This window comes from Gigantopelta aegis, unplaced genomic scaffold, assembly GCF_016097555.1.
Source record: "Gigantopelta aegis isolate Gae_Host unplaced genomic scaffold, Gae_host_genome ctg3082_pilon_pilon, whole genome shotgun sequence".
Taxonomy (NCBI): domain Eukaryota; kingdom Metazoa; phylum Mollusca; class Gastropoda; order Neomphalida; family Peltospiridae; genus Gigantopelta; species Gigantopelta aegis.
Genome location: NW_024533169.1, coordinates 3,810 through 23,449, shown reverse-complemented (window position 1 = coordinate 23,449; position 19,640 = coordinate 3,810). Strand labels below are relative to the sequence as shown.

The following is a 19,640-nucleotide window of genomic DNA, read 5'->3' as shown; positions in this document are numbered from 1 at the left end:
TTATAATACCAATATTTATTTATAATACCAAAATATTTATTTATGAAAAAAAAGTAATGAAATCATCTCAAGTTGTTCCTACTAAATTATAACTATTAAAAATTAAATCATGAGATTGAACCCGGAAAAAAAATTAAAAAACTAGACAACATGTTATTTAGAAAACCTAATGGCGTAGGTACTTTTCCAGTTTAAGCTGTTGGGTTTTTACCAAGTAGTTCAATATCAGCCTTGACCATTTCTTTAACAAGATCCTAAAAGTAAACAGGAACAAATAATAAGAAATCAACATCAGATGTAACTACAAAATTTATTTCTAAGTAATTCGTTACATCTATTAAGTATTAAAGTGTACTATATAATTGGATTTGTTGACAAACATAATTTTCAAATTGGAAATATTGTCTTTTAAAATTAAGAATGATAACTATACATTTTTAAGTTATGTACCTCAAATTTTATCTTGGGTTCCCAACCAAATTTTTCTTTAGCTTTAGATGCATCTCCCAATAGCAAGTCCTAACAATAATACAATATGCAACCAGACAGTGAAATAAAGTAGTAAATTCAAACAGTTATAGAATACTTTATAATCTCTTTATAGAGACAGTCTTCAGTAGTGGGATTCAATGATACAAATAAGGCACATGTTAGAATGTGTATTAAGGGTTGGCCTCGTTAGCTCAGTTGGTAGAGTATTGGGCAATGGTATGCGGTGCTTAAAGTTGTGGGTTCAAATCCAAGAGTCATTATTCGCTTTCTTTTCAGTTAAGGGTTTGTTTCCCTTTAAGGTATATTTTAGGACTGCATTCACTTACCACTTCAGTTGGACGGTAATACTTGGGGTCAATTGTGACCCGTACTTTTCCAGTTGCTTTCTCTATTCCTTGTTCCTCTGTACCTTTACCCTGCCAACTAAGAGAGGGGAAGAGAAAAAAAAGGGATCAAAAGACAAACGAAAAGACAAATGAAATGAAAAGGAATAGGGAGAGAAGGAGAGGAGAGGAAAATAAGAAGGGTAGAGAGGACAAAGAAAATGGAAAATCAAAAGACAAGAGAGAGAAGGAAAGACAAAAAAAGGAGAGGGGTAGAGAGAGAAAGGAGAGGAAAGGAAATGAGAAGGGTAGAGAGATGAAAAAGGATAAAATGAAAGGAAAGGAGAGGAGATGAAGAGACAAAAGGAGAGGGGTAGAGAGGGTAGAGATGAAAGGGTGAAGAGAGGAGAGGGAAACAAAAGGAAAGAGGAGGGAGAAGAACTACTATTATGAGAGTAGCTATTTCAAAGGAAAGGAAAGGAGAGGGGTAGAGATGAAAGGGTGAAGAGAGAGGGAAAAAAAGGGGAGGAGGGAGAAGAACTACTATTATGAGAGTAGCTATTTCATTGTTCACATGATTTCCATATTAATTTCTTTGAAGGATAATTCAACCATATGTCGCACACTGTGAGTTCTATTAGTAGCTATAACAAAGTCATCAGGTTCATCTTGTTGTAACATCAACCACATAGCCTGAAAAAAAACACAAAAAAACAATAAATATAAGAGCTATAATAACTCTAATTAACTAATAGTTAATTATTTTAATAATCAATGATTAATTAACCAGATTTATATTAATAGTTATTAATCAGATTTATATTAACTATTAATCAGATTTATATTAATAGTTATTAATAAGGACAAAATTTTCTGGAGGACTTTGGTTACCCTCATGGCCCTAACTCACTACATTTCACTTCAATAGTACCAAAAACTGTTTAAACAAATGAATTCCATTTTAATAACAAATAAAACAATGACACATTATAATTACTTCAATAAAATTCAACATATATTTGTCAATTACCACTTAATAAAAGAAAAGTTAAATTAAATAATATTATTATAAAAAGAGTTTTTACTTTAGACAAATTGACTTGTAATTAATTTGTGAACAGGACTACTTCCTTTGTAACAGCTTATAGCATTAGTATTAAGAAGATATAAAATTCAAACCTCAACCACTTGAAAAGTCTAAGTATTTTAATTTTTAAGTTTCAAATTCAAATACCACTATTAAAGTGGCTGGCTTGTTCAATAATAAATTAAATGACATCATTTTATAAGTTTTATTAAAGAAAGATACAAGTTTCAACAAGCATTGAAGTCATATTTGATGTAACACAATGATAACATTGGAAGTGTTAAGTAACTATGACATGATTGACTACAATATAAACATCAGATTCATTTATTGTATGGGATATAAAGAGGAAGAGCCACTTTATAAGGAAATGAACTTTCTAAAAAAGTTTCTCTCAAAACTATAACTAGAAAGAAAAATACAAAAGCACAGTTTCTAAAAAATTGGATTAAAAGGAAATTAGAAGGAACTAGGAAAGAGATCACACCTATCACAACCAAACATTACAATAGTGGTCTGACAAAATTAACAATATGGGATAATATGGGATAGAGCAGCTAGTCATCTCTTCTATTATGGGATATAATTCCTTAAACTAATAGTTTGAGGATTTTAACTTTTTTGTGGTTACTGTCGTTTTAAAGTATAACAGATATATGTATATTAGTAACTATTTGTATAATAACCTCTTTATAATGGACATCATGAGAGTTTGAAAACTATCTTTGATATAGAGATAGCTTCAAATATAGAGGTTGTATAATACACTAAAGTATTAGTATGGGACTAGAACAAGTGTCCTCAATATAGAGGTTGTATAATACACTAAAGTATTAGTATGGGACTAGAACAAGTGTCCTTAATATAGAGGTTGTATAATACACTAAAGTATTAGTATGAGACTAGAACAAGTGTCCTCAATATAGAGGTTGTATAATACACTAAAGTAATAGTATGAGACTAGAACAAGTGTCCTCAATATAGAGGTTATATAATACACTAAAGTAATAGTATGGGACTAGAACAAGTGTCCTCAATATAGAGGTTGTATAATACACTAAAGTAATAGTATGAGACTAGAACAAGTGTCCTCAATATAGAGGTTATATAATACACTAAAGTAATAGTATGGGACTAGAACAAGTGTCCTCAATATAGAGGTTGTATAATACACTAAAGTAATAGTATGAGACTAGAACAAGTGTCCTCAATATAGAGGTTGTATAATACACTAAAGTAATAGTATGAGACTAGAACAAGTGTCCTCAATATAGAGGTTATATAATACACTAAAGTAATAGTATGGGACTAGAACAAGTGTCCTCAATATAGAGGTTGTATAATACACTAAAGTAATAGTATGAGACTAGAACAAGTGTCCTCAATATAGAGGTTGTATAATACACTAAAGTAATAGTATGGAGACTAGAACAAGTGTCCTCAATATAGAGGTTGTATAATACACTAAAGTAATAGTATGAGACTAGAACAAGTGTCCTCAATATAGAGGTTGTATAATACACTAAAGTATAGTATGAGACTAGAACAAGTGTCCTCAATATAGAGGTTGTATAATACACTAAAGTAATAGTATGAGACTAGAACAAGTGTCCTCAATATAGAGGTTGTATAATACACTAAAGTATTAGTATTGGACAAGTACAAGTGTCCTCAATATAGAGGTTGTATAATACACTAAAGTAATAGTATGAGACTAGAACAAGTGTCCTCAATATAGAGGTTGTATAATACACTAAAGTAATAGTATGAGACTAGAACAAGTGTCCTCAATATAGAGGTTGTATAATACACTAAAGTATTAGTATGAGACTAGAACAAGTGTCCTCAATATAGAGGTTGTATAATACACTAAAGTATTAGTATGAGACTAGAACAAGTGTCCTCAATATAGAGGTTGTATAATACACTAAAGTATTAGTATTGGACAAGTACAAGTGTCCTCAATATAGAGGTTGTATAATACACTAAAGTATTAGTATGGGAGTAAAACAAGTGTCCTCAATATAGAGGTTATATAATACACTAAAGTATTAGTATGGGACTAGAACAAGTGTCCTCAATATAGAGGTTGAACAATAGAGACTCATTAACTCCTTCAAAGCATCATTCATGAGAGGTTCACTGTACAGGTCTCATGTAAAATATTGTGCTTACTTCAACATAATCTCGTGCATGCCCCCAGTCCCGTTTGGAATCTAAATTTCCCAAAGAAAACTGCAATTACAAAATATCACTAAGTTGACACATTGCTCAGTATCTTACTGATTGTCTGTGGCCAAGATAAATCTGAGCTACACTTCGAGTCACTTTACGAGTGACAAAGTTTTCTCCTGCAAACAAAAGATAATTGTTTACTCAAATTATTGATGTTCACTAGACATTAGTCTACCATTAGTAAGTTCTAGACTAGACTAGTGAACATCAGTACTTACCACAGGGATTTAAGGTAGGTCACTGTGATAAGTACTGATATACACTAGTCTAGAGTTTACTAATGATAGCTATCGTAGGTCACTGTGATAAGTACTGATGTTTACTAGTTTAGCTTACTAATAGTAGCTAATCTACTTATCCTAGATCACCATGGTAAGTACTTATGTTCGCTAGTCTAATGCTTATATCATTGTGGTAACATTTGGTCAAATGCTAAGACTTACCTCTTCTAGGGCTCTCGTGATTGAAAAGTATGCCATTACAAGCAAACATACCATAAGCTTCACGATAGTTGACAACAACCCAGTATGCATATAACTTTGCTGCAGCTACAGAGATAAAAGATCAGCTTAAATAGAATAGATAGATGGACTGTACCATAAGGAGAACGAGGATAAAATGGTGTTGTCTCCTTTTGAGGTATTTCCTGTACTTTACCAAACAGTTCACTAGTAGAGGCCTACCGGTGAGGGAAAAAAGAGAGAGAGAGAGAGAGAGAGATTGTGTGTGACATAAGATCTTACAAAGATACTGAAACTTAAAGAGAATACATTCACATCTGAAATGATCCAATCTGTAATCCCCTCTAGGGTACACATGGTTCACCTACTTGTACCACATCAAAAGTCAATCAAAAATATAAACTTCCAAACTGTGTTATGAAAGTGTGCATGTGGGAAACATGACATGTGCTTTGCCATCAGACAAATTAATTCTTGAACAAAGTAACTTTTACAATACTTTCATTAGTTTCTTTTGGTGGGAAATGTAACAGCTGGAATATTAGTGAAAATAGCAAATGTGAAAACCTTAGAGTTTGACTTAAGCAGCTGCATACTCAAACATGAATGTGCCAATTAACAAAGCAATTGAACTCTTCAAAGTAGAATATAGAGAAAGGGTCAAACCCTTACCACTGACATTTTCTGTTTGTTCTAATTGTTTATATTCACAGCATATCTGTGGTTGTTGTTTGTAGACATACCAGCTGGTGTATGTAGAAGAAGCTTGCTTTTAGTAACAAATCCCTTAGATCCACTCTGTCAGTAATTAGTTTTAGAAATTAATAATGTTCAGTGCTAATATTTAATTTAATAACAAAGTCACAGTGGTAAGTAAGTACTGATGTTCACTAGTTTAGAGCTTACTAATGGTACCTATCCTAGGTCACTGTGGTATGTACTGATGTTCACTAGTTTAGAGCTTACTAATAGTAGCTATCCTAGGTCACTGTGGTATGCACTGATGTTCACTAGTATAGAGCTACTAAATGTTAAGGTAGTACAAACTAATAAATAATTATGATTAATAAACATCAATAATTACCACACTGCCCAAAGATATCTACCATTAGTAAAGTCTAAACAAGTAAACATGAATACTTATCTAAGATAACAATTATTAATTTAATTAATTAATGATGTTTAGACACACACAAAGTGTCTTCAATTAATAAAGCTAAGAAAACAAAAATAACAGTTTCTTTTTCCCCACACATCTCACAAAAATAGAAGACAAAACTGACAAGAAGTCCACACTCTATTGTTGATATCAATTTCCTTTTGTCTTATCATTATGTCTTTACTCTTCAGACAAGAGGGGATTTCATAGCTGCCCCCATTTTAAATGATCCCCTAATAAAGGATGTTAAATGAGGTTAACGCAGGTCTGGGTATACCGTTCCTGCCCCCACTATTATTACCCACTTGAAGAGTGGTATGTTTTGACTTCTAGGGAAGTCCTCAGTTTTTTTAATATGGCTGGAAAAAACCACGAACAGCCAGTAAAGTATGCTTAATATTCAGGAAGTTTGCTTAGTCAGTTGTTGTAAGACTTGTCTTTAATCCTTTGTTTAGGCTGAAGTGAGTGGATGTGTGTGGATCAATGTAAGTAGCTGGGGTTTTTTTTGTAGATCTTGTATGTGATTATTTAACATCAAAAGATTTACAGAAAAAAACGTCCTTTCTTTTAAGATCTTAGTATTTTGGGGATTTTATTACTTGTGGTTGCCCCACAAGATTAAGCTGATAAGAGTAAATTTAAAGATCATCTTTAACACAAATGATTTGGTATATAGACACAAATTAATAATAAAATTTGTGCTTTCATCTGCCAATTTTTACATCCTACCTTCCATCTCTATGTCTATCTAATTCATTGACAAACACTAAAATTGTGTATTACTAACCTGGTAAAATTTGATGTGCTTTTCGAGACCACATGTTCTTATAGCATCAAGAAGACGTAGAGTACCAACACCATCTACATCAGCTGTATATTCACTTAAATCAAAGGACAACTAGAAAACAATTATAACAATATGAAATAACTCTGATGTATACAAAAACATTATATCATACCAAACTTATGTAATCTGATAATTACTCTATTAAACGTAATATAAAGATGTAAAGCATTGAACACACCATACTGATATGGGATAGCTATCATTAGTAAGCTCTAGACTAGTGAACATCAATACTTACCATAGTGACCTAGGATAGTTACCATTAGTAAGCTCTAGACTAGTAGACATCAGTACTTACCACAGTGACCAAGAATAGCTACCATTAGTAAGTTAACCAGGTGGACAAACAAAATAAACCACTTCAATATAGAGAGACATAACCACTGGACATTACTGGTTCTATCAAACAGATAACAGAAATCAAATTGTATGTATTGGGTGTGAGACAGGAGGTCTATGGTCTCTCTAACAAACCCACTTCTTCTCTAAAGACAAACAGCACAACAATGAAAGGACACACACTCCTATTCTTCTTCGTCTCGACCACTGTAATATGAATAACAGACGAGGAGCCAAAAGGAGGTGACCAAGTGTCCCACCTTTCTGATTTTAGCCAAAAGGCCTGGCTATAATGCCCCACAAAACCTAGTTCCTTCCTACTACCTATAGACTGTAGCCAATTTAATTAATTGTGGTATTAACAGTTGAAGTTACATAACCTCTATTGATACACCTTTAATTCAAATGTAACATGTAACATGTAATATTATTATGACTTCTATTTATGCGATTACTATGACGATTCAACCAGCAATGTAATCATATACATTAATAGCAAAACCCAAACCTCAGATCTTGGAACCTAGACTTCAAACCTTGAAACCTACACCTCAAACCTTAGAACTTCACTGTGTATTAAGTTATTGCATTTATTGACATTATGAATAGATTAGTGATACCATCATTATAGTAAAGTTCAACATTTAAACAGAGACTGTAACCCTATATAGCCACATTCTAAGCTAGTAATAACATTTGCATACTATAGGTTATAATTTATTTTGTGCATAAAAATTATCAAGTTATGTAGAGATTAATTTTTACAAAAGCAACGAGTCTGTCATATTAAAAATATGCAAATTAATTTCTGCAAATTTGAAGCTTTGCAAAAATCAAAAGACAGCACACAATTAACCTGATTTATGATAGTACAAAACATAACCATAGATGTCAATGAAAAATTGAGAGATTAAGCAAAAATTAAGATCAACATGTTATTACGTTTCAATGTTTCAATGTTTCCTTTATCACAATCAATGTACAGGTAATTATACAAATATATATATATATATATATATATATATATATATATATATATATATATACATACATACATATATATATATATATATAAAGGCATGGATTAGCACACACACCATAGGTAGGTTACTGTGGTCACATCGTGTGCTATGTGTACATGTTTATTTTACTGACCACTATGGGAGATAATAACTTTCTTGTGGTCACTAAAATGTTCTTTGGAAAGTTATTCTTTGATGACATTGGGAGACAAAACTGAACCACTCATTAATTAGATATAGTCACTTAGCTTATAGCCAATCAAAATACTTGAATTCAAACAGGTGACAGTCCTCATTTAAATATTTATTGACAATACACAGTTAAGGGTGCATTGTTGTGGTCGTAAATTTTCCACTGATGATATTTTGGGAAAACTTGACTGGACCACTTTTTAAAATTTACAAGTGTGGTTTTGTGCTTCAAATCTGATGAAGTCACGCTTCATATTATTAAATTACTGTAATGTTGGTTTTTTCACTTAATTTTTGGATGACTCTTATACAGCAAATTTGATTACACAATTAATATATTAAGACAATTGGAATAATTTTTTTAGAAGCTGCTAATTTTGTACAATTAAGAATGGACATTGTTACAGAGCTCAAAGCACAATTATTCAAGCTCATCTTGTTGTATTGTAAATTAAATTCATTAATTACAGTGTGTGTCCGCAAGTAACATGTAGTTCTCCAACAGTGACATACAACATTTTGCAGGTGGACATCACCAAACCTACAAAAAGATGACTTGTACATGAAGTACACCTGGCAGTAACAAGTTAACAATTAAATTATTACGCCAATAAAATATTAACTACAAACTTATCACATAACAGAGCTGTTACTAATGATCGAATTTTTTTTTACTGAGTAAAGAAAAATTGTAAAGTAACTCATTTTTACATTGCAATTAAAGTAGATTGTTTAATGATAACCAAAATGTTTAATGAGCCAAAGTTCAAAGTGCAAATCTCATGCATGCTCAGTTACTAAAATGGATAACTTGTATTCTTTACATATGTATGAGTGATTGTCATGGAAACAACACACTTCACCCTCTCTCTCTCTCTCTCTCTCTCTCTCTCTTACTCTCAATCTCCTAATGAAATTGAATCAACCATGAAAGTCATCATTCTCACACTCAACACACTGCACTGTTATTTTAAGCAACCACTTAACTCTTGCATTCTATTCCACACTGATTCAACCATAATGCAGTTAAGAAGCAATTAAGGTTGCTAGGCAACAGTAGACGAAAACTTATATTTAGGATAAGGATTTGTAAAATGTTGCTAAGAGACTGGACAATTTAAATTCAAAAAATGAATTTTGAATATTTTTTATTCCTTTTTTATTTCTGTGAGAGCTTCCATAGAGCAAAAATAACAAAAATGAAGTGAAATCATAACATAACAGATACCAGATGAAGCTTACTATAATAAAAATAATGAAGTCGAACATTTCAGACATGCCTGTAGAAACTATTTGAACAGTTTGTTGTAAAAAGTACAACTTCACTAGGGCCTGTCAACAATTCTAATGACTACTTTACTCAGTACATATTTACAGTAAAATTTGATGGGGAAAGAGAAAATACCCTACTTAATTGGCTTATATCATCAGATCATTTCTGTGATATAATTATTGTGACAAACAACACATTCTTTCCTTCTTGAAGGTTTAGACAAGAAGAGCAAACCATCACAGATCTCACTAAAATAGCAACATCGTAATGTGAAAGATAAAACTCTACCAGAAAAAACAGAAGGAAATGGTTCACATTCAATGAATGCCAGTGTATTGGAGATGACAGCCAACAGGTCATTAGGTAACACTTGGATTGTAGCAAACTTCATTAAGTCACTTTATTTATATATTCATGTACACTAGTCTAGTGCTTATTAAAGGTCACTGTGGTAAGTACCAATGTTTACCAGTTTAGAGCTTATTAATGTTAGCTATCCTAGGTTGCTGTGGTAAGTACCAATGTTTACTAGTCCAGACCTTACTAATGGCAGGTACCCTAGGCTACTGTGATAAGTACTGATGTTCACTAGTCTAAACTGTGTATACTAATAGTATCTATCTTAGGTAAGCGACTGTGGTAAGTACTGATGTCTTCATTAATCATATTTACTACTTTATACTACCTTGACATGACTCTGAGCAGCCAAGTTATAGACTTCAAGAGGTCGAATCTATATATAAAAAATAGAGAACAAAATTATACATTAATCCTGTGCCTGAGTATCAGTCTATATCACAGTATGAGTATGAGCCCACGTAGCAAGTGTTATATGAGGAAAGAATTAAAAATGGCTCAGAACACTAAGTTGTAGCCAGCTGTTCTGGATAACATAAGACTGAAATTTCAATATGTAAAACTGTAGTGGCCATTACATCAGTATTATGTGTGAATTGAAATTGCATATCAACAAAAGTGCTACAAAAGCAAGAAAAGTGTAAGCAAACAAGACAAATCTGAAAAGATACTTTCAATCTATATAAGTTTTTAAGTCTAACAACTTATGATAAATGCTATTTAACAATGACTGCTACAAATAACAATGTGTCTTTACTTTGTTCTATTTCTAACCTGTTTGTCTTATTGAAGTAACACACACTAACTAATGTTTGGTATAACTTTGTTGTATTTATTTTTGTGTTGTTATGCAGCTCTTGTTTATTTGTAAAACCAGTCAGTGTTGCCATAGTAATAATATAAATGTGTACATTATAAGTTGGTCATGTTTAGAGTTTACACAGAAGAGCTCTTGAGTTGTTTTATATGATACAAAAACATATTATGTTTAATATTGAGTCTATGCACAGTTATTCTAGTTACAGGAGTTCTGTTAGTTAATGTCTAATTACTACCCCCATTCTCATAACTTCAAAACCTCAAATCCAGAAGTTCTGGGTTTGAGAATCTGGGCCAGAACCTCAAACTTAGGCAATTAATCAAATAATTTGATGGGGTATATTATAGACATACTGAAATTGTAGTGCTATTTTTAACCCCTTGGTGTTGACAATTTAGAGGTTCATGCAAACTGACGTAGTTAATACAGTACCTCTGATATTAGCTTTACAAGTGATGAACTATCAGTTAAGTCACCATAATGTAGATGAAGACCTGTTAATGTAATAGATAAAGAGAGAAAAATGCCATGGATGTCAAGAGTATATGATAGACATAGTTTGATAATATATTATTTGATGATTATACTCACAAGATAGAAAGCGAATGAAAATTTAAGCAAGAGAATCACTTCAAATTGAATTAGACAGTTTAAAATTTTAACACTTATTCATCAAAAAGACCACAGAAACTAAGTGCAGTTTGCAGTTTGTGTGTGTCTGTGTGTCTGTACCATACCAACTAACACAATTTGGTTTCAATGTTGTAGTTTATTTATATATTACTTGTTCTTAATTAGTACACATTCCTTTGGTTGTTAAGAGAAAGTAAAAGATAGTCACTGCAGTTGTGATATTTATGCCACTTGTGCAAGTGTAGGCGTATGTGTAAGTGTGTGTGTGTGTGTGTGTGTATCTTTGGGTCTACATTTTTGGTTTATACCAGACAGTACACATCACATGTTATTTACAAAGACTGGGCTATCTGTTGTTTCCGTGATCTAGTAAGTAATAAGTGATTTTAGCAACTTCTCCTTTGAGTTTTAACATAAATTAATTTGGTTTAATTCTCTTCTGAAAAAATCTAGTAAAGATAGAAGATAAGACAAGCCATATAAAGATAGAGATACATAATTTCTCACTTGAGTAAAAATATTAGCTCAAGGAATTATTCACTTTGCTAGACTATACTATTGTTATATAATGGTCACATATTAATTTCAATGAAGAAAATCCATTAAAACCATTATCAATATTTAGCATTAAGCAAAGATTATGATAAGACATTGTAGGTCATCTAAATGTATACATAATGTGACAGAAATATCAAAAGACCATTTTAATATGTCTATAAACACCTACTCTAACCTAACATGACTAAATGGACTAAAAACATTTGGTTTTAGTAAGACATTAAAACATTTAGTAGACCATTTAATGTACTCTATAATTATAATATTGTATAAATTAATTAATAGAAATGACATTATGCAGCTGTCAGATTGTTAAATAAAAAATTCACTAACTATAATGTCATAGTCAGGAGCAAGACTACCTGAGTGATTGAATATAAGCAGGAACACTGAGAGACTTAACTGTGTTGTTTCTCATTTTAGGAGTGTCATGCATCAGGAATGCAATTATCAAGCAAGCAATAGTAGATAATTCATGTTTCTAGCTAACCTCATTTTGCTTTCAGTTATCAGGTTCAATTCTATGCTCTCTACAAGAGCATATACTAACTATTCAAGTCTCTCACTTCTTAGGTTAATTCTTGCCTCTTTTTAGAGCTCTTTAACATCTACTTAATGAGTTCACATTGCATATCATGAGAACTGCTTTATTGCTAATAATATTCAGGAAGTGTGACATGATGATGTATTTTCAATGTTATACAATGACTTTTATTTCATTGACTTATATCATCAATTTATTTACAAAATAGTTTTATTTAGCAAGAAATCACTTGTATTGATTTTAAAGATTTTGTTAAATTAATGAATACCACTTTGTGAGTAACTCCATGTTATCTAAGTTAAACTTTGTGAGTTCCTAATATGCAAAGTAAAAGACTTTTAAAGCATAAAGTCCAATCAGCTCATTTATTATCATTCCACCTGTCAAAATATTTATCTACCTATCATCTGTCTATCTATCAATCTATCTATCTATCTATTTGCCAATCTATCTATCCATCTATCTATCTATCTCCCATCCATTTATCTATATCTGTCCATCTTCTTATTTATTTGTGTGCTTCTAGAAAGTTAAGTGAGTGTGGGGAAGTGGGTAGGAATTGTGTATGTTTCAGTTTATAAGTGTATCTCTAATCATGATGGTTATGATAGCAAATAATATCTACAATTAGTACACTAACAGCTTAGTTATTATTAACACATTCCTAAGTCGTTAGAACTACAAAGGAAAACCACAGTAACTTTAAAAGGTAATGCATTATTTATTGGCAATAATAAAATTATCTTCTTAAATTGATACTTGAGTATTATTATATAACCTCTACTTTGAGGACATTAGTTAGAACATTGTACAACCTCTATATTGAGGACACTTGTTCTAGTCCCATACTAATACTTTAGTGTATTATACAACCTCTATATTGAGGACACTTGTTCTAGTCCCATACTAATACTTTAGTGTATTATATAACCTCTATATTGAGGACACTTGTTCTAGTCCCATATTAAAAATTTAGAGTATTATTCAACCTTTATATTGAGGACACTTGTTCTAGTCCCATACTAATACTTTAGTGTATTATATAACCTCTATATTGAGGACACTTGTTCTAGTCCCATATTAAAAATTAGAGTATTATTCAACCTTTATATTGAGGATAACTCTATCCTAAGTATCAAAAATTTAAGTATTAAATATAACAGAGCCACTCATTAAACATACTTTCGATATTATTAGTTCTAGTCCTATACTAAAACTTTAATATATATCTGTATTAAGGACATTTCTATACTAAACAAGTGTTCTCAATATAGAGGTTATATAATACATTAAACTATTAGTATAGGACTAGAACAAGTGTCCTCAATATAGAGGTTGTATAATATACTAAAATATTAGTATTGGACTAGAACAAGTGTCTTCAATATAGAGGTTGTATAATACACAAAAGTATTAGTATGAGACTAGAACAAGTGTCCTCAATATAGAGGTTGTATAATACACTAAAGTATTAGTATGGGACTAGAACAAGTGTCCTCAATATAGAGGCTGTATAATACACTGAAGTATTAGTATGGGACTAAAAACAAGTGTCCTCAATATAGAAGTTGTATAATACACAAAAGTATTAGTATGGGACTAGAGCAAGTGTCCTCAATATAGAGGCTGTCCTTAATTCAGAGCGTTTTTTTATGAGGGGTTCCATAATTAAGACTTAAATTGAAAATTTAACACAAATTTACTTTTAATCCACAATTACTATATATTCAATTCAATTTTCACAAAATAACTTAAAAGTCACTTGATCACTAAACTAATATTTGATTGGTCAGTTCAGGACATGGGAACTTCAATGCCATCTAAGGCAATCCTACATGTAATACATGAACAAATACATGCCTATATGTATTTATACATCTATATGTAGGTGATTTAAGCAATTATGCACACATCTGGGCTTCAGTGTACTTAAGGTTAGAGAGTGTTGATTTTAACTAAAAATGCCTAACTGCTGAGATATGTCAAAGATGGATGGATGGGGAAAAGTAAACAGAGCCAGAGAAAAGATCACAAAGGTGCATTACTAGTCAGCTGCATTGGTAATTTGAGGCACACATGTCATGTTTATTTGGCGGCTGCTACAGTTTTTGGGGGAAAGTGTGTTGATGGCGCAAGGGGTACCATTAGTGACTACATGTAATTATACATGTAGTCATTATTGCAATATGTATAAAATTATGTCATGCTGTATGAAATTGAAAAAATGTGATTTCCAAGCAACATTCACAGCAAAGGGCCTGTTTTTTAACATCCGCATAATGTCACTTTGATTTAAGCAATTGTACTAACATATCTTTGTCTAGTATTATATATACATCTACACACACACAAGCGTATGTGTGCGCGTCAAAATTGCTAGAATAAATAGGCAGGTCATTTTTACTGCCTAGAATAAATGAACATGTTGTCATAGAGTCAACATGAAGTGTGTTTTTGTGACATATCTTTGTGAGATTTCTTGGTAGTTTTAACTTGAGTAAAGTCAATAAAAAGAAACACTTAGACACACTCAGTGTGATTGCATTAGTTAGTCAACAAAATATTTGTTTGTTAGTGAAGTGAATGAAACGTTTAAACTTTAAACACACTCTGTCTGATGATATTAGTAAGTTACAACATTGTCTGTTTGTTAGTTTATCAAACCATAGCACTCTAGACACTTTTCAAGTGTTTTGTATACTTTTAAAAGTTATTGATGTTTGGTAGCACATGAATCAAACTGTTTATCCATTCACCCAAACATCTATCTATCTATTTATCCAAATATTAACCATACTTCCATCCATTCATCTATCCCTCTATTCATGACTATACCTCCTCCTGTGCGGAGTGCAGGATCATCATATAAATGACTGATTCTACCCGTATTAAAAACTAGACCTTCTAATCACACCATGTACCTAACAATGATTAAGATATCAGTTAATAAAATTGTATCTATACCTATGATTACATAAAACTTTATAAATGATATATTACTAAATGAACATCTTTCACATAGAGCCCTCTATCTCTCTGAGCTCTCTCCCTCTCTTATATATGTGTACACTTTTTTGTACAAACACATGTACGAATTGTTTGGTTTAATTTTTACTACACTTATCATTAAATGGTTTTGGTAAATGTGAAGTTTGGACTGTTATAATGCAGCAGCGATAACTACATGTAAAGATGTACAAGGTTACATGGTATGGTAAATTGAAAGGGCTCTCACTAATTTGTCGTATTTCTTTAACACTATCAAAAAATAACACAGAAGTACAAATCATAGAGCAGTGAGTTTAATAAAGGTCGTGTTGTCATGGCCCAGAAACTGAGTCTTAAAATAGCAAACAACTGGAAAATTGTTCCAAATTGTTTATTTCAGTATGGTCTTCTTTGGGAAAGATACAGGATGTGGTGTAGGGAATACAAAAATGTCAGCTATTAGTAAAACACATTAAAAATTGTTATTAAGATTATTCAATATATATAAATCCTTTAAAATATACCATCTTACCACACACACACACATATATATATATACATGTACACACACACATAGGGAGAGAGAAAGAGAGAGAGACAGAGAGAAAGATTGGCAGTTACAAGTCAACAAATTTTGCTTGTTATGTCTTTAGGTAAATTAAAAAAACAAAAAATCATTGGCTATGAAACCCACACATGGGTAAATATAAAGCGCCAAGTTATGAATTAGTCGCCAATAGCCTTAAATCATTATATCTTAATAAACATCAAAGACATATATACTTCACATATAATACAATATAGGAGGAAAAATATAATTATGGACATGAGTCAAGTGAAAATATTATGTTCCAAATTAACAGAGAACTAGTCCCAAGGCTAGGATTGTAGGACTAATACACAGTTCGTATTCCAATTGATCAACTATTTGTTATGATTTTAATTGAACTAAAAGTTTAAACAGATAATAGTTACAGTCTAATAATGCAACATTTAATTAACAAAGTGTTAAAATATAACAATGACTTTTCTCTTTTAGTTATCAAATCATATTTACCGTTGAATTTCAATTCAGCAATTCGATTTGTCATTCTTACATTTATTTAAGATAGAGTGGGTATCATTGACATGCACTGTATCTCCCTCAAACTCAGTGTCAATTTGATATAGAGTTATTATGTCATAATTTAAGGTTATAAATCACTTACTTGATAGCCCTTGCTCAACAATAATCAGTAAGTAGGACCCATCATGAAAGAAGAGAGGAGGGGGGGGGGGATGAAAAAGTCAAATGAAAACCACTACCAATTAATTCAAAAACAGCTGCCAATTTTCATTTATATAATTTTTCATCATTACATGTACATATACATGTAATCACTACTTGTACATGTATATGATAAGTCTTTAATACTCAAAATAAAATATGAGAAAACATTATTAGCTTTTTCTTTCCATTTTGTAGATAAGTTATTTGAACAGACAACCCAACATACAACAACTGATAAAAGTTAAGCAGAACTGTGGGAGTTGCTATAGCAACAAAAAATTACTATGGTAACATTATTTTACAACAAGGGTAATCATAGCATAGTGAAACTTCCAAGTGAAAACCAGATAGAATAATTGCCAAGTCTTTGATGTTGTTTTGAGAACTGAAAGAAGGTTATAAATTGAAAATACCTAACCATATGTCTAGAGAAGATCAAGTTAGTTGGTTCAATAAAAGGGAAACTACTTATTACTGATATTCAGTGAAAATAAAGTCAAGTTCAAATTATATTCTGAAACCCCTTTGTAAAGAGGTCACAAGGTTTAAAAGATTAAGGGCTAGGGCCTTGGTTTATAGTCTAGATTAGAAGTCAAAGTATTGTAGGAGCATTTATTTATGGAGAACAGAAGTTACAATTACAGTGATCATAAATATTAAGAAGAGAACATATGAACCATTGATTGGTAAATGTTAATGTATTAAGTTAAAAGTAATTAACTACAATACTAATAACTGTTTATATAAGCTAAGTATACATCAGAGAAAAAGTGATTTCAACAAGAATGGGTAAGTTTGATATTACCAGTGTCCATCATCCCTATCGTGTCCAATATGCAATGCAATATCATTGGAATTTTTGGACACCATTTTCCAGGCTTTATAAGACAATATAACGATATATATTACTGGAAATAGAATAATTTTGTTAGCAGTTTGCTAGTGTACAAAGATCACATAACTCCACAAAACTTTCCATGTGCTCAGACTACAGGTGGCTGTGAAAAGTATTTGTATGTTGGTTATGATATTAATGGCAGGCAAACAGTTGACAATCATACACACCTGTCCAGTTATTCCTGTTATAAAAGCAACTTTATCTCGTATAGAACTGGAAGAGCTGTTTCTCGGTTTTGGCCCTTTAGAGCCTGGACTACCTTCAGCCATGTTGTCGGAGTAGTATACGGATTTATATAATACGGAATAACTCCGGTAACGTTTTGACCACAATGCCACAAAAATTTTTATCTTTAAACCTCATTCTTTTAAACAAAAAAATCAATGAAACTTTTATATTTTATTGTTATCGAAAACAAAATTAGAAAAAAAAAATATTATTACATTACAGAAATTACAGGAGTACATGGAAAATAGTTATACAATGATAAAAGACAAAAAATCAAAATGCAGACTGATTAATAAACATTTGTTTACAATAGCAATACTATAAAACACACTATACATGTATGGATGGAGATATGAGCAATGAAATAATGATAATGACCAGTTAGTGACAGTATCTTGGTAATATGTGGCAAGCGGAATTATTGTTACTCTGGTTTCAGTGGAGGAATAAGTTCTTCTACATTGTCAGAATCTAATGATCAATTGAGAGTCCTGTAATCGAAATAGAGGTAGTTGGAGCCTGAATCTCCAGGCCACAATGCATTCCATGGCCATGATCATCAGCTTCACTTGAAACATCTCCTGTGGGTCCTACGCTTAGTGGATTATCTGTTGAGCTTGCTGCACAGCTTGCAGGAATGCTTGGAAATATCTGGTATAGCTGGTATTGGAGACGGGTTAGACCATTGTTGCTGATTAATTATAGGTTTGTTTAATGGGCTTGGAATAGCAGATAAATGAACTGGAGAGCTTTGATTCTGAGAAACATCATAGGGTTGTGAACAATTGATATGATTCTCCGTGTGGCCACCTGCTTTCGTCTCTGACCGAGAGAGTTGTAGTAAATGATGGTTCGGGATACATTTGTAGTCCAGACATCCAAGGCTGGGGCACTAAAACCAGTGGCGCCAACAAGTGGTGAAGCTGTTCCAGTCATGGTCATAGGGACTCATGAGGTGTTGAGAGTACGAGGGAATAGAAGGAGTTCCGGGAAAGACAAAGTGCTGTTCCAGTTTGAGCTGACTCTGATGGATGGATAGCTGCAGGGTAGCCGTGAGGAGTGCATGGTGATATGAAGACTGCCTGAAGGAGCAGTCAAACCACCATGTAGAATTTGTCCATGTGCAGGCACTGGATAGCTGCCATTAGCAGCAAGACCAGCAATGTATCCCTGTGTTCTTAGTGCATCCATTGTGCTGCAATGGTTGTCTCCATTTTCTTCTCCTGGCATCTCCCTCTTTGAATCGTCTCTTACGTCTTCGAAAGGAGCCATTTTCAAACATCTTCAAAGAGTTTTTATCCAGAGTCCAATAGTGACCTTTTTTCCTGGTCTTCCTTGCTCTCGAGCTTGCTTTATGAAGCACTCGTTTAGTGAAAGATTATGACGGATCGAATTTTCCCATCCTTGCTTACAATTTTGCTGGTAGTATGGAAATCTATCTCGAATGAAACTGACAGATTTCACTGAGAGTTGCACAGTTTCCGGGAGAGCACTCAATTGCCATGGCAATGAGGGCAAATATAGGAATAGGAAGGCTTCTGGTAAGCGCGTGATCCTCCACTTTGCATAGACAGTGTGGCTGCTCAGGCTGCACCATAGGTCCTGCTGAGCTACTATCTGAATTGGGACTAGTTCCAACCATTTTTGTTGTGTAACTATTGCCGCACATACGTGGAACTGCCGATAGTCCTATGCGTTGATAAGGATAAGAATAACAATATTCTTGGAAACTTTGTGTTTGTCAGGCGACAAGGTAGTTCGTTTGTGTGCTGAATGGTTAATAAAGTGGAGCGTACATCGGACGATAACTGGTTGCACCATCATTCCCGACTTTGCAGCATATGGTAAGCAGGTAGGTTAGCGTAGACTGATGACGTCTTTGGTCCATATCTGATGATAATCAACGCACTGAGC

General features: G+C 32.5%; 1 protein-coding gene across 1 annotated transcript; it reads right to left on the bottom strand.

Moving 5' to 3' along the window:
• Positions 1 to 191: 191 nt before the first annotated feature.
• Positions 192 to 19,323, bottom strand: LOC121391905 (GDP-mannose 4,6 dehydratase-like). Its single transcript, XM_041523369.1, is given in 17 exon segments — positions 192 to 254; positions 451 to 519; positions 819 to 915; positions 1,390 to 1,508; positions 4,078 to 4,137; positions 4,186 to 4,253; positions 4,581 to 4,685; positions 4,735 to 4,816; positions 6,545 to 6,655; positions 10,116 to 10,163; positions 11,040 to 11,101; positions 15,178 to 15,236; positions 15,238 to 15,263; positions 16,539 to 16,563; positions 16,565 to 16,581; positions 17,666 to 17,700; positions 19,299 to 19,323. Coding segments are annotated over 17 exon segments (1,071 nt in total).
• Positions 19,324 to 19,640: the final 317 nt, after the last annotated feature.